Below are 17276 nucleotides of genomic sequence, written 5' to 3' on the forward strand. Positions count from 1 at the left end.
TTAGTGTTCTCTGTCGCGGCGGCGGACGGGCACGGCGAACAGGGGCAGGGTCCGGCAGGTGGACGACGAGGACCCCTCAGGCGACGGAGCGGTGCCGGCGGCGGCGGGGGCCGCTAGCGGGCCGGGCGACGGCTGCAGGGGCTTGTTGCCGTGGTCGACGCAGGAGGAGGAGGAGGAGGAGCCCGTTCTGCCCCCTGGTGGTAGGTCCTGGTAGGCCTCCTGTGGGTACGAGCACTTCCTCTTCTGCAGGGCCTCGGCGCGCGCCGCCAGCGAGCGCGCGCACACGGTGAGCAGCACGATGAGCGTGCCCACCAGGAGGGACACGGTGGGCCACAGGACGCAGTGCAGGAGGACGCTGGCGTCGTGGGAGCGCCGCCACAGCACGTCGTCCGGTCTGGGAACACACAACAACAACAGCGACAACGTAAACAATGAAGCACAGCACGTCGTCCGGTCTGAAAATACAGCAGCAGCAACAACAACAATAAGTAAACAACAATCGCACAGACCGTGCTAACTGAGCGGTGCAGTGTGTGTGTGTGTGTGTGTGTGTGTGTGTGTCAAGCCCTCCTCCCTGGCCTGTGTGTGTGTGTGTGTCTAGGCTGCTCAACAGTGCCATATTTGGTCACATACTCCAGACAGACACACGCGGTCATTGGAGCGGTGTGCACTGCTCAAAAAGGCAAGCGTTGCGGTTCACTGGGAGTCAAGTTAATGCAAAATAAAAGAATAAAACATCACAACGTTGACTTCTGAACGTTGTGGATTTGATAGGAGAGTAGACTGTGAAGCGCTGAAAGAGGAAGTCAAGATATCCCCGTCTGGAACGCAGCATTAGCAGTGGTGTTAAGTAACTAAGTACATCTATTCAAGTACTGTACTTTTTTTGTACAATTTTGAGCTATTTCTTTATTGAGTATTTCCAATTTCCGGTACTTTTACTTCTACTCTACTCCATCTCGGGCAAATATTGTACTTTTACTCCACTACGATTATTTAAAACTTTAGTTACTATAGTTACTTCGTAGACACTTTTGTCTTCAATGTTTGTGTTTACACAAACACTGAAAGTTGGGCATATAGGAGGGGCTAGCGCCCCCTCAAAAATGTCCCGTCCAAATAAACCAATAAAGTAAAATAGTGCGTTAGTGTTTTAGTGTCCTTGAGCAAGACAATGAGTATATATATAGATGTGCTACCCGACAGATAAGACAATGACACCCTGCAGTATGTGCGCTACCCGACAGATAAGAAGCCGGTCGATGCCTTGCATGGTTGTTTCCTCTGTCTGTGTATATGGGTGAATGTAATGTACACTGTAAAGAGCTTCTGTAAAGAGCTTCTGTACCCCGATTCACCGGCACATTTCACTGCAGCCTTCACTTATAAAAGGTGTTATAGCCTTGCATGCTTATTCATGTCCTGCAGAGTCACAGAAGACAGGTCAGCATCCAGATAGCAGAATCCATGAATAATAAATGTTTAAAGCTGACACATTTAGGGTGCTCCCTCCACGCTTCTATCGTTCCACTCAAAGAAAGTTTCCGCTGGTACGTTAATGGAATAATGGAATGGATTACACGGACGACATGTTTACAGACATGCAGACGAAATAGAGAGGGGCAATACATCTGCTGAAGAGGAAAGAAAAGGTTATGGTATATATTGTAGAGCAGTGGTTCCCAAAGTGGGGGTCCGGGGACCCCCAGGGGTCCTTGAGGCAGTTCCAGGGGGTCCCCAGCTAAATGATAGTTTGGAACCAAATGGACACTTTATATGGGTCTGTAACTCTGATAGTGTACACATGGAACCAAATGGACCCTAACATTGTACTGTATATACAAAAAAAAACTAAAATTGGTTCCATTTGTACACTCTCAGGGTTAAATTAACATTGATTTTACAATATAAATTGGGGTCCCAGAGATAGAAATGCCATTAAATGGGGGTCTGTAGACTTATATGCATGTCAAACTGGGGGTCCTTGAAATTGAACGGGTTGAGAATTCTCTTATCGTGCTTCCTGGCATATCTTTTCAAATGGTCTATGAGCCAATTAGTGGCAATTTGGGGCTTCTTGACATGAAGAAGTTTGGGAACCTGCACTGTTGTGTGACGGAATAAGGAATTCTAGACTATTTCCTTATTTTTCTAGCGCCTTAAAATTTGGAAAATAGTCTTCTATTCTTGAAAGCAAGCAAAGACAATGACCTATACACATCCGACACAATAGTGAGTTGAAAAGTGTTGAACCTGATGCTATCAGGCGTTCGTTCAAACTTTTGTCGTTCGCGGGAGTTGTTTACTTTCCAGCTGGCGCAGCTACCATACGTCATATGATTGACAGGTGGTAGCTTTATTGTCACATTGCAGTTTTACGTTAAGTAAAAAAAAAAAGTGGATTTGTTTTTGTGCATAGTTCCATAGCCCATATCGTACGGCATACTATAGCGCGCAGTTTTTCATCATTTTTGAAGATTTGAAAAAAATGACGAAATGACAAAAACAATGGGTTATAGCCGATGTTTTTTGAAATTTTGAAAAAAAAAGTTAGCCTCGTTTCTCATCATTTTGGACCATGGGCTATAGCCCATATCGTACGGCATACTATAGCGCGCCGTTTTTCATCATTTTTGAGGATTTGAAAAAAATTACGAAATGACAAAAACGATGGGTTATAGCCCATGTTTTTTGAAATTTTGAAAAAAAAAGTTAGCCTCGTTTCTCATCATTTTGGACCGTGGGCTATAGCCCATATCGTACGGCATACTATAGCGCGCAGTTTTTCATCATTTTTGAAGATTTGAAAAAAATGACGAAATGACAAAAACGATGGGTTATAGCCCATGTTTTTTGAAATTTTGAAAAAAAAAGTTAGCCTCGTTTCTCATCATTTTGGACCATGGGCTATAGCCCATATCGTACGGCATACTATAGCGCGCCGTTTTTCATCATTTTTGAGGATTTGAAAAAAATGACGAAATGACAAAAACGATGGGTTATAGCCCATGTTTTTTGAAATTTTGAAAAAAAAAGTTAGCCTCGTTTCTCATCATTTTGGACCGTGGGCTATAGCCCATATCGTACGGCATACTATAGCGCGCAGTTTTTCATCATTTTTGAAGATTTTAAAAAAATGACGAAATGACAAAAACGATGGGTTATAGCCCATGTTTTTTGAAATTTTGAAAAAAAAAGTTAGCCTCGTTTCTCATCATTTTGGACCATGGGCTATAGCCCATATCGTACGGCATACTATAGCGCGCCGTTTTTCATAATTTTTGAGGATTTGAAAAAAATGACGAAATGACAAAAACGATGGGTTATAGCCCATGTTTTTTGAAATTTTGAAAAAAAAAGTTAGCCTCGTTTCTCATCATTTTGGACCGTGGGCTATAGCCCATATCGTACGGCATACTATAGCGCGCAGTTTTTCATCATTTTTGAAGATTTGAAAAAAATGACGAAATGACAAAAACGATGGGTTATAGCCCATGTTTTTTGAAATTTTGAAAAAAAAAAGTTAGCCTCGTTTCTCATCATTTTGGACCATGGGCTATAGCCCATATCGTACGGCATACTATAGCGCGCAGTTTTTCATCATTTTTGAAGATTTGAAAAAAATGACGAAATGACAAAAACGATGGGTTATAGCCCATGTTTTTTGAAATTTTGGAAAAAAAAGTTAGCCTCGTTTCTCATCATTTTGGACCATGGGCTATAGCCCATATCGTATGGCATACTATAGCGCGCCGTTTTTCATCATTTTTGAGGATTTGAAAAAAATGACGAAATGACAAAAACGATGGGTTATAGCCCATGTTTTTTGAAATTTTGAAAAAAAAAGTTAGCCTCGTTTCTCATCATTTTGGACCATGGGCTATAGCCCATATCGTACGGCATACTATAGCGCGCAGTTTTTCATCATTTTTGAAGATTTGAAAAAAATGACGAAATGACAAAAACGATGGGTTATAGCCCATGTTTTTTGAAATTTTGAAAAAAAAAGTTAGCCTCGTTTCTCATCATTTTGGACCATGGGCTATAGCCCATATCGTACGGCATACTATAGCGCGCCGTTTTTCATCATTTTTGAGGATTTGAAAAAAATGACGAAATGACAAAAACGATGGGTTATAGCCCATGTTTTTTGAAATTTTGAAAAAAAAAGTTAGCCTCGTTTCTCATCATTTTGGACCATGGGCTATAGCCCATATCATACGGCATACTATAGCGCGCCGTTTTTCATCATTTTTGAGGATTTGAAAAAAATGACGAAATGACAAAAACGATGGGTTATAGCCCATGTTTTTTGAAATTTTGAAAAAAAAAGTTAGCCTCGTTTCTCATCATTTTGGACCGTGGGCTATAGCCCATATCGTACGGCATACTATAGCGCGCAGTTTTTCATCATTTTTGAAGATTTGAAAAAAATGACGAAATGACAAAAACGATGGGTTATAGCCCATGTTTTTTGAAATTTTGAAAAAAAAAGTTAGCCTCGTTTCTCATCATTTTGGACCATGGGCTATAGCCCATATCGTACGGCATACTATAGCGCGCCGTTTTTCATCATTTTTGAGGATTTGAAAAAAATGACGAAATGACAAAAACGATGGGTTATAGCCCATGTTTTTTGAAATTTTGAAAAAAAAAGTTAGCCTCGTTTCTCATCATTTTGGACCGTGGGCTATAGCCCATATCGTACGGCATACTATAGCACGCAGTTTTTCATCATTTTTGAAGATTTGAAAAAAATGACGAAATGACAAAAACGATGGGTTATAGCCAAAAAAAAAAAACTAAGAAAGGGAAGAAGAGAGAGGTGAGTCAAGGCAGGAAAGAAGAAAGGCTGGATTGGTCCTATCCTATCCAATCACCTGCCAAGCTTGAAAAAAGGGGACGGCTTTCTTCAGCGATTGGGCTACAACAACAGTTTTGATTTTAGTCAGAATGTTTTAGTGTTAGTCTAGTTTTAGTCTGTTAAATATAATTTATCATCATAGTATTAAGTCAACAAAATCAACACTACAGTGTCACATGTCAAGCCTTAGAGGGGTTGTGAAACATTTGTTTCACAACCCCTTTAAGGCTTGACATGTGACACTATAGTTACTCTATATACGCAAGTATATAGACTATATACTGTGGTCAGCACGGGATGGATTATGAATTCAAATATGAACGTTATGTGATTGCAAGTAATATAATCTGTTTGAGATTAAAAACTGTTAAAAACAGAAGGTATTAATCTGAGTAGACGAGGATATGGTGGATTAACCCTGGACAGTGGACACGTTTTCATTTTCAGAGCACACTAGTCACCTGACCTCCCTGGGGGGGGGGGGGGGTTATTACCAATGGGCCTTCATGTGATCTTCCAGACCCCTGGACGGTTGCCAGGGTCATCTGGTGTCCCTCGCCTCGGTAAGCCTGGATAATATAACACCTTCTCCGCTCCCAACAGCCTAGCACATACTGAAATAGACGATATCCCACTCTGTGTGTGTGTGTGTGTGTGTGTGTGTGTGTGTGTGTGTGCGTGCGTGGGTGGGTGCGTCACCTCCGCTGCTGGTTGAAGAATAATGAATGAATTGCATTTTTATAGCGCTTTTCCAAGTGCTCAAAGCGCTTTACAATGGTTCATTCATACATTGGGAGGTGAAGCGGCGAACAGTCGACGCCAGCGTCCTCACTTCCCTCATTCACACACCAATGGTGGTGAGCTCATACCGACCAACTCATTGGAGGCAATGTAGGGATCAGTGTCTTGCCCAAGGACACTTCGACATGTGGACAGGAGGAGCCGGGATTCGAACCGCCGACCCAGGGATCATTGGACGACCTGCTATACCTACTGAGTCACAACCGCCCTTGCGTGCGTGCGTGCGTGCGTGCATGTGTTACCTCCGCTGCTGGTTGAAGAAGCAGGTGAAGCTCTGGGTGCTGACCTCCTTGGTGAAGTAATCCTCCCACATCAGCACATTGTCCCTGTTCTTCTGGTTGTCCCGCTCACAGGGGGGCACGTAGGAACACTACACGCACGCACACACACACACACACACACACACACACACACACACACACACACACACACACACACACACACACACACACACACACACACACACACACACACACACACACACACACACACACACACACACACACACACACACACACACACACACACACACACACACACACACACACACACACACACACACACACACACACACACACACACACACACACACACACACACACACACACACAAACAATGCGGCCCACAGGTTAATATCCGAACATTGATATATTATTGATTGTCTTTTTTATGCCCAATGTTTTGTATTTAGTTCATAAAGTTAACATAACTATAACTAAAAGCATTTGAAATTAAATAAAAAGGTTACTTTTCAGGATTCCAATTCAAAAATAGACAAAAATTGTTCAGTATTCAAATATAGCAAAATTAGCTGATCTACAAGCTCAAAACGTGACACATTTTGAGCATGTAGGCTATTTTTGCTACGACAGCAATATGCAATGTGGCCCTCTGGAGTGAGTGTGGAACTATAGTGGCCACCCCTGCTTTTGAGGATATATCTACATTTGAGGAGTGTACATTTTCGCTGTGCCGCACTGATGTGCAACCACAATATAAATGAGGCATTATTACTCCAAGTCAAACCACTTAACCTGACCTAGAGGTCAAATCCTCAACCGAATCTTCCCCCGATTGAAAGCCTGACTCGGAAGATATAACTTTTTTTCCCAAAATTTCAAAAAACATGGGCTATAACCCATCGTTTTTGTCATTTCGTCATTTTTTTCAAATCCTCAAAAATGATGAAAAACGGCACGCTATAGTATGCCGTACGATATGGGCTATAGCCCATGGTCCAAAATGATGAGAAACGAGGATAACTTTTTTTTTCAAAATTTCAAAAAACGTCTAAAACCACCATTTATTTTTTGTGAGGACCAGGGAAATTGTCCTCACAACATCAAATCAAATGACATGTTTGATCCATCATCTCTGATATTTACAGTAATGCATATCTGACATGGCAGGCATGACCTATACTGTGTCACGTCTTTGGCTAGTCCTTTTGGCCGATCGGAATCAGCCATCTGTGTTTGGTTTTGTTATTAACAGGCATTCTTCCCAGACCATTAATTACTCAGCTTAAGCCAATATCGAATGGATTTTTGGACACTGTAAAAGTCACGCTGACCGAATCTTTTCAGTTTCTCGGAAAACAAATCAAGTCAACTCCCGGGCCGGGAACTCTTGATACGACCGGTACGCCCCATGTGATGATGGGAGCATACGGTTCTGACTGGAAGGTTACAGATGACCATTTCCAATAACCCTATTAAAAAACAAACCAATCTATTCCAATTCAAATCTACGATTTTACTGTGTAGTGTTGTACCTCTTGGAGCGCACCAAAGGGGTCCCAACCTCGAACACCTCAACGACACAACAAAGACCAATCTGAAAGACCCGTTTCGTTTTAATGGCTATAGAGAGACTGTGTACCAATTTGCGTGATGTGTGGACAAAATCTGTAGGTGTACTGTCAAAATGTCTAAAATCGGCATCCTGGTGGCGCTGTAACAGGCCCATGTGAAACATTTGGGGCAGAGGTTCAGCTCTGGCATCCAGTGTGTGTGCACAGTTTGGCTGCGGTCAAGCCAACGGTGGCAGAGATTAGGGGCCCTGTTTTCATCATTGATAAACCCCTTGGCTAAACCCTAAACTTATTTTCCTTTTCTTTTTTTTTAATAGTAAAAGAAAAGGCAAATACGTTTAAGGGACAAGAAGTTTAGCACTGACCAAAGTAGGGCCCTAGCTGTCCACAGACGGACACACACACACACACACACACACACACGCAGGGCTCGACACTTAGCATTTTTCCAAGTAGCACGTGTGCGCCTAAGTTGAAAAATCTAGTAGCACACAAATTATTTTAGGAGCACGATGAAAAATGATGTATTTTTAAGGGGCGCTAGCCCCTCCTATATACAGCCTTTGTCCCCACACATCTCAAAATGAGCCATTGACGATCAACAGAGAAATTTCGTCAAAATTCTGCTAAATATGACATAAATTAAACGCCATTGACATTGAAGGGAAAATGTATGTCATATGTAAACGAGCAAATCAGCTAATCAATCACAGGCAACAGTCATTCTGATTGGCCAGTATGAGATGATATCTGATGTATGATGACAAGAGCGCCCCTCACTTAACACTTTAACTGCTACAGGTTCTAGCGGACCATGGCTTACTGGTGCTGAAGGGTTAACATGGGCTTTTTGAACTTTTTGGGGGGCCCACAGCGAGGGGCCTCTTATAGCGTGAATCACACCGCATAAATCAAAAGAAAGCCCAACTTGTCCACTTCAATTTTAAAAAAAAATTATGATTCTACCATCTTCCATTCTGGAGATATTGACCTTTTTCTAACACCTGCTTTTGCCTGCACGCTGCTTGTGAAAAAAAACAACAGAGATATGGAGGCCTGAAGTTGACAGACATTTCAGTTCAGTTTTTTTAGTTCAAAAGACCGATATAAAATTGAGCACAAATAATATCCTATACAAACCATATACCGAATGAAAGCCCTGAATGTCTACTTTTAGGAGGAAAACAGTACACATTGTACACATATACAGTTTGTCACTAATTGGCTATTGAATGCAGCTTGCGCCCACCAGAGAACTTTAGAGAAGGCATGGACCCGAAGAACTATTATTCACAAAATAAGGCCTATAGCGACATGTACATACTATATACCGTATGAAACAGTAGACTCTCTGCTTTCATAAGAAAAATACCACCCAGAAAAATCACACCCCTGTGAAGTGAGCAGTGCAATTGCACTGCTCACTTCACAGGGGTGTGATTTTTATTATTATTACAGTATTAGTATTTTTCTTATGAAAGCAGAGAGTCGACTGTTTCATACGGTATATAGTATGTACATGTCGCTATAGGCCTTATTTTGTGAATAATAGTTATTCAGGCCCATGCCATCTCTAAAGTTCTCTGAAAAAGATAATTTTAGAGAAAGCATGGACCTAACAACTAAATATTCACAAAATAAGGCCTATAGCGACATGTACATACTATATACCGTATGAAACAGAATACTCTCTGCTTTCATAAGAAAAATACTAATACTGTAATAATAATAGAAATCACACCCCAGTGAAGTGAGCAGTGCAATGTTGCACTGCTCACTTCACAACATTGCACTGCTCACTTCACAGGGGTGTGATTTTTATTATTACGAGTAAGACGCGCGAACGCGGAAAGCGAACGCAGATCGTAAATTGCAATAACAATTAGAATAAATTACAGACATGATCTGCAGGGTGTCATAGTTAGTGCTTGGACCACGCCAGCTCCATATATGGTCACAAAAGACGCCATCACACTCATGTCACCATGACTCAGCCATAACCATATAAGGAGTCCCCAAAGCAGGACCACGCCATCACACTCATGTCACCATGACTCACAAATCACTCAGCTCCATATATGGGCACAAAAGGGCCAGGTCCACATATACAGTAAGCGAGACAGACAGACAGACACACACACACACACACACACACACACACACACACAGACAGACAGACAGACAGACAGACAGACAGACGTGATCTGCTAGGTCTCATAGTAAGTGCTCATTGCATTCGCAATTACAGTATTAGTTTTTTTCTTATGAAAGCAGAGAGTCTTGATGCACATAATTATCTGATCATAAAACGGACTTGGAAACTTTCTTCTGCCTGCATCGTGGTCAGTCTCTCTCCTAAGTTGTTAGAAAATATAAATCAGCCTCAATCGTAGCCCCATATGTGCCCTCTCCCTACGCTCATTGAACTCATTCTGTGATTCGAGCTACAATCGCAGTAACAGGGGGGGGGGGGGGGGCAACTAGGCTTTGAGGAAATGATCTTGCATAATCAACATTATTGTCGATTGTCGTGTGCCGCTCCAAACATGTCCAGACATACCACTAACCTCATCGATCCAGTCTCGCGTATCTATAAGGTGAGACGCGAGACTGGATCGGATTGTGTCTGGACATGTTTGGAAAAAAAAACAACGACGATCGTGGATGGATGCGGCAGAAGCAGAAGCAGCACGCAACGTGTTTGGAAGAAAAAAAACAACGGGAAAGCACCACCTGTCGTTGCAAGACAAACACCCGTATGTTGCTGATAGACAGATAATAATCGATCCGATTATGTCCTGCCGTTCATTTTATCACATTAGGTGCAGGGCAGGCTGCTCGACGGTGAGTTTATAATAGCCTGTTGTAACGAGAAAGGGGGGTGGATGGTTGGATACGGCAGCAGCAGAAGCAGCACGCAACGTGTTTGGGAGAAAAAAAAAACCGAGAAAGCACCACCTGTCGTTGCAAGACAAACACCCGTATGTTGCTGATAGACAGATAATAATCGATCCGATTATGTCCTGCCGTTCATTTTATCACATTAGGTGCAGGGCAGGCTGCTCGACGGTGAGTTTATAATAGCCTGTTGTAACGAGAAAGGGGGATGGATCATGGATGGATGGATGCGAGCAAAGCAACAGCAGCAGCAGTACGGCTCGCGATCAGCGACCAACGTATCATGGCGGTCCCTCGATAATGATGTGCAATCTGTCGATGACTAACTCCACATGTGTCTGGCAAACGTTATGAAATCAATTATATACGGGCAGAGAGCAAATCGCGTTGTATCTTGTTCCGAGAATGAGAGTGCAAGCCTTGCAGTTGAAAGCAGTGGGGAATCGGGAGTGGGGGGGGGACTGCCAATGCGATCCAAGAGGAAGAGACCCCCCCCCCCCACCATTCTCCCTCGGGAGAAACCATGTAGAAACAGGAGGGGAGGGGGAATCGAGTGTATTCACACAGACAAGAGCATTGTCCCATCCATTTTAGATCCCCTGACATCTGCGTTGGTCTATGCCGGACGGCCGTCTCCATTACGTCGTACGTCCTCGCATAGACCAACCAATAGGCGGTGCCAGACGCTTCTCAGACCAACACCTCTTTTCAGCAGGGGGGGGTTTTAACTCTTTTTAGAGCCGATCGGTGTTACATTATGAGTTGTCCGGGCGCAAATATAGTTGAACTATAGTAATCAATAAAAAAACGTTTTTTGGACCATAAAACGTATAAAAACGTTATGCGCTTCTTAGGGGTGGCTATAATAAAACGTTTAAAAACGCTTTCAGCATTCTATGAGTTAACATGGGTGTGATTTTTCTTTAATGAAGTGATATGAGGTAGGGGTGGAAATAATGTCAAAATATTATATCACTATCTTTTCAGCAATTATCACAAAATAGTGATATTCATCATATCATTGTTATGTTTGTTTTCATATAATATATATAATCAATTTGTTTTATGCTAATACTTTGTAGATAGTAGCTCTGTTCCATTCCATACCTCTAATACGTGCAACACATTAGAGCTATGGACCAGAGCTAGATAGATAATATGTTGCTCATGGATGGATCCGTTTTTATCCTGCTGTTCTATCATGTTAGTGTGACATTCAGACAGTGCAGAGGCTGCTCGATGGTGAATTAGTATTGTAACATTCTCCTTGGATTTGACTGACTGACTGATATTAATACGGTAATCCAGCCAGTTCGGTCATTCGCATTATCATTTACGCTGGGCACACGCTTTTGTAAGCAAACGCTAAACAAGGGTTGTTTTTGATAAACATCAATCCGTCGACTCCATGTGTGTGCGCGCGCGTGCGTGCACGGCTGCACGCTGTTTCACCCGCTTTTGGTTAAAAGTAAGATACGTTTGAACTTTGAACATTACAAACAAACTTTGCAAGCAATTCCTTCTGAATCTGTGCTATCATGCTAATGCTATCCCGTTGAGTTCGCTCTGACTTCTTTTCTGTCTGCCGCTGACAGGGAAGAGCACGGAGCAGCAACACAGGGAGGGGAGGGGCGGTGGGAGCAAAGGGGACAGATCTTCAAATGAACGTTGTTAGCTTGTAGCTCTTCTCTTTTTGGCGAACGACACCGCCGTTCAGAAATATAAATTTAGGTATAGAACCACGACTATAGAATGTGCACTTGCTGTAGACAGAGACTTGTCTTTATCACGATTGAATGGTCAAATCCTGTAGTCGCACCTGTGCTACAAATTGAATTTTACAACTCGCACAGTGATATTTTTAGTCGCAAATGCGAGTACCTAGTCGCACTGTCGAGCCCTGCACACACACACGGAGTGCAAAACATACTCTCCCCATGCCTCCGGCCTGGCGGCGACAATAATAAGTGACAGCCAGGCCTACTTATTCAAACAGTGATCTGTTGATCCATGCTATGTGAATGTAAATACAGTTCGCATGGAGAATGTATAAAAGTATTTTCTCTAGGGAAAAAAAGGTTCTATCAATCCAGTGTGTGTGTGTGTGTGTGTGTGTGTGTGTGTGTGTGTGTGTGTGTGTGTGCGTGCGCGCACGTGCGCTCACGCAATAAAGTCCATGTCTGTGTCCATTGCCCTGTGTACACGTGTTTACACACACACACACACACACACACACACACACAGTGACCGACAGGTCACTGTGTGTGTGTGTGTGTGTGTGTGAGAGACACAAACCAGGCACACACACACACACACGCACGGAGGTTGATTGGCACCCGCCGCCCAGGGAACAGTTTCTCGGGGTAATGTGTACTGAGTTCCCATGACAACGGTGTGATTTGCGCAGAGGGAGAGCACGTTATCTGGTGATTGTGGACCTGAACTGCTGCTTCACCTCCCTCTCTCCCCTTCTATCATTCACATGCGCGCGCGCGCACCTCGCCCCCTAGGAGCTATGATATAAAAAAATAAAAAGCAGAGACTGTGAATAGACTGTGTGTGTGTGAGAGAGAGAAAGCGTGCGCTCGTGCAATATTGTCCATCCTGGGTGCCCATTGCCCTGTGTGCACGTGTTTATGCACGTTGTCATGTGATGTCATTGTGTGTGCGTGTTCAGTGTTCACCCTCCTCAGCATGTAATTACTGCAACTGTGACCGTCATGTGCCAATTCCCTTTCTTTTCCTTTTCTTTTCTTAAAAACCTTTGTCATCGTTCAACCACTTGAACTCTAGCAACCCGGGTCTGTGGGCAAAGAGGTAATCGATAAGCACACAACGCATCGCAATCACAACACCGGTATAGTGTGTTCGAGTGGTCAACACGAGGCTATACTGTAGCAATGTACTGCAGAAATATTCTGTTACAAGTAAACGCCCGGAAATTCAAAATTTACTTTCATAATTCCATTAAAGTTTATTTCAGTCAGACAACTCATGGAAGGAATTTAGAATATATGTATTGAGCATAGATATATGAAGCATAGATTGGCGTTCATTCCCTGTAGTAGCCTCTGTATGAATATACATTTTTGTTAAGATATAAGCCAAATATAATTAAGGAACAGGGAATTAATGAAGACCCCCAAGGGTATCTAGAAACAACCTATACAGGTGGATGCTGGGGAGGCAAAACTTCATGAGCAGCACAGTAGTTAAAGGACCACTTCACCACTTTTCAACACCTCTTCATATAATTGATCCTCACTAATTCATGCTTTCATCTCTTCCCGACTCGACTGCTGTAATGGACTATATACTCTCCTCACCGCGTCATCTATTCATCAACTACAATTAATTCAGAACACAGCCGCCAGGATTCTTACAAACACCAATCGCAGATCACATATCACACCGGTGCTCGCTTCACTTCACGGTTTGCCCATCAAATCCAGAATCAACTTCAAAATAATTTTAACCACTTATAAGGCGTAACATGGGCTGGCCCCACCCTACCCTACATCTCAGACCTTCTGCTTCCAAAACAAAATGCAAGATCACTCCGTTCCTCAGACGATAAGGGCCTACTGAAAATCCCGGCGACTCAACGGGTAACCAAGGGGCGACCGGGCATTTGCCGTAGCTGCTCCCACACTGTGGAATGCCCTCCCCCCTTTTATAAAGAATGCAGAGTCTGTTGAAAATTTTAAGAAGTCACTGAAAACATATTTATTTCGTTTGTATTTTGAGCTGTGATTTGTCGTTTTGAATTGATTGTTTTTTTACCTTGTTGTACAGCACTTTGTAACTGTTGTTGCTTTATAAATAAAATGTACTTACTTACTTTAAGTTACTTACTAATGTTCATGATAAAACACCACCATTTCTTCCTACTCAGTCTGTGTCTCATAGGAGGGCTTTGGGCAGTCCGGATACCCGTCCACCAGTAACAACATCATTAGGCATATATTTTTTTTTAAACAAGATTTGTTTTAAAATATATTTAGATTTGTATTATCGTGAGAACGATGGCTTCAACTTTTGCATTGCATTTTCAGGCAAAGAAAGCCCATGCCGTTTCTATTAGCTTGGATTCACCATCGATGATGTCACTGGTAGACGGGTTTCTGAACTGCCCACAGCCTTCATATGAGACACAGACTGAGTACTTTAGTATTTTAGTATTTCATCACCAATTATAGGAAGAGAAGTTGAAACGTGGTGAAGTGGTCCTTTAAGCAGCGAGGCAGCAGCAGCTGCAGCGACGCACGTTGGTCCTCCAATCAATAGCCAACACGTGTTTGAACGACATCGTGGCCGCGCTCAGCCCTAAGCCAACGCCCGGCTCCTCCGAGCCCACGCTTTTACGGAGGCTTCCCCGTGGCAGTTCACTGGATCAGTATAACTCATGTCCCTCTCTGAAGCGCCAGTATATCACAGCAGGAGTTGGCCTCGCTGGACCAAGCATTAATCATGGGAATCAATAGACTGTGCGTCTGCTCTGGTAACATGAGCTCCTCGATCAACACTTGGTTATGAACCACGGGAAGCGCACGTTTCACCTCTCTGCTGCGCTTATATGACCATGATTTTGACAGCACATTTTGATTTACCAGTTTCAGTCATAGTCTTTTGAATAATCTTTTTGTCATCTGACTAAATATGTGGTGGACTAAATATCATAACACAAAGGGCTCTATTTTCGTCCATGCTAAACCCCTTATCCCTACTTTTTAATGATTTTTTAAAACATTCTTGAATAGTTAAAATAGCCAATCTACAAGCTCACAACATGTCCATGTAGATATTGGCTATTTGAACTATTCAAAAATGTTTTTCAAAACAGTAAAAAAAAAAAAGAAAGACAATGTAGTTTAGGGATAAGGGGTTTAGCATGGACGAAAATAGAGCCCTTAATGACTTAATGACCGGAAATAGCCAAGCCATAAGCTCACACTGCTTGTAGATCTACTATTTGTGATGAATTAGGAAAGCTGGTGTGCATGTTAAAAGATTTACACACAGAGGCAGACAGACAGACAGACAGACAGACAGACAGACAGACAGACAGACAGACAGACAGACGGACGGACAGACAGAGTCAAACTGATAGACAGACAGACAGAGTCAAACTGACAGATAGAACAGATGAGATGAGAATAGTGACGCCATGACAAATGACTTTATACGAGAGTCCAATGGAGTAAATCAAATTAGCTCACAGACACTGACAAACACTTGAACGCATTACACTTGTAAAGGGCACTGAGTCATTGCTTAGCATCGATTCCAACTCCATTTCTAAAGCCAGGGCGCTACACACTGTTCCCTTTTCAAAATGATGAATAGTGGCGCGATTAAATGTATATTTAATACATTTAAAATAATCGATTATCCTCCTGCCACACTAATTACCGGACGCTCACGTCGTTTATCCATGTCTCTTCTTCTATAGCACAGGGGTTCTCAAAGTTTTTTTGGCTGCATGGAGACCCCCGGAAATGCTTTTGTCTCGCGTTTGTACAGTATGTGACACAACACGGCATGTACTGTACAACATCACGTCTTTCTACCTGCAGCTTTGACGTTGAATGTTTTAAAAACTAAATGTATTGTAATTGGTTCTAAATAATGCTCTCAGGACGGATCAGAAATTAAGCCTCTCTTTGCAGGGTGCTACGATTGAGCAGGTTAAAGAAGTTAAACTGTTAGGTGTCACTAATTGACGAAAAACACTGTCATGGTCCACTCGGATCAATAATATAGTGGTGAGGATGAGTAATGGCACATATGCCATTAGGAGTGCTCATCTGCCAACAGCACTAATACAACAATCAGACTATAGTCATACAATCTCTAGTTCTGTCAAATCTGGACTACTGTCCTGTTATTTGGTCTATACTAAGTGCATCAAAGCAAGAACTTATATAGTAAAACGTCAGCTTGCTCAGAACAAAGTGGCAAGACTAGCACTTCATTGCTCTGTCAGGACTATAGTGTGGATGCTGAGTGAGGGTGAATGACAGACTGGAATACAGCCTCATACTGTTTTTAAAGAAATTGTATTCCTCACAGAAACCCTTCAGTTTGTTTCTACAGCTATTACCTGCAAATGGAATACATTTATTATAATACTAGACATGCACTACTAAATGGTCACTTTATTTTTCCTCTGCCCATGTACAGAGCCACTGCATAACCCCACATTTGACTCTAACAAGAAATAGGCCTACAGTACATCTTGTTTCGAATGTCATGCCCCTCGGGAGATAAGAACGGCTAGATAAGAATATATTGAAAGTATATTCACAAAGTAGTAATCGCCAGGAAATAATAGTCTCTCACACACACACACACACACACACACACACACACACACACACACACCTGTCTATCAGTGCACACATGCAGATAAAATCATCGATCATGTTCCAACAGGATGACAGCACATGACATTCTCGCTCCAGATTGGATCAGTCAAGGAGAGAGGCCTTCTGATTGGACGGTAATGAGGAAACGACATTTATCCAGACTGGAAGTTTAGGCGCAAACAGCAGATATAGCACTATAGAGGGAGGGAGCATGTTATTTATTTATTGATAACGAGCACGTTATTGATCAGGCTTATCGAGCCGGGTTCTTATATCGAGCCCACTATCGAGCATTTTCTATTATTTTGTGGAAAGACAATACATTCTGAACAGGACTATAGGGCCTTCAAACACTACTGTTCTAACAGACAGTTCTAACAGACGGAAGGCAATTTACCTTTTTACTTTTGGTATAATAATATTGAAGAAACTGTTAACTGGTTATTGTGTGTAATACCGGTGACTTTAAAGGCGTCATTTTGTTTCCCCGGGCAGCGCTGGTTGGCACGTATCAATACACCTTTAGACTGAT

At 42.5% G+C, this 17276-nt stretch overlaps 1 protein-coding gene across 1 annotated transcript in view; it reads right to left on the reverse strand.

Annotated features, from left to right (window-relative positions):
- The window catches only part of LOC308311090 (calcium-activated potassium channel subunit beta-4-like), a gene marked incomplete at both ends in the record, with an annotated part of 38735 nt that continues 21459 nt past the window's right edge, over window positions 1–17276 (reverse strand). Inside the window, 2 exons of the mRNA XM_080757611.1 lie at window positions 1–394; window positions 5908–6035. Coding sequence (XP_080613737.1) covers window positions 1–394; window positions 5908–6035 — 522 coding nt within the window. The remainder of the gene's footprint in view (window positions 395–5907; window positions 6036–17276) is intronic.

This window comes from Protomyctophum bolini, assembly GCF_963924005.1.
Source record: "Protomyctophum bolini genome assembly, chromosome: 23".
NCBI lineage: Eukaryota > Metazoa > Chordata > Actinopteri > Myctophiformes > Myctophidae > Protomyctophum > Protomyctophum bolini.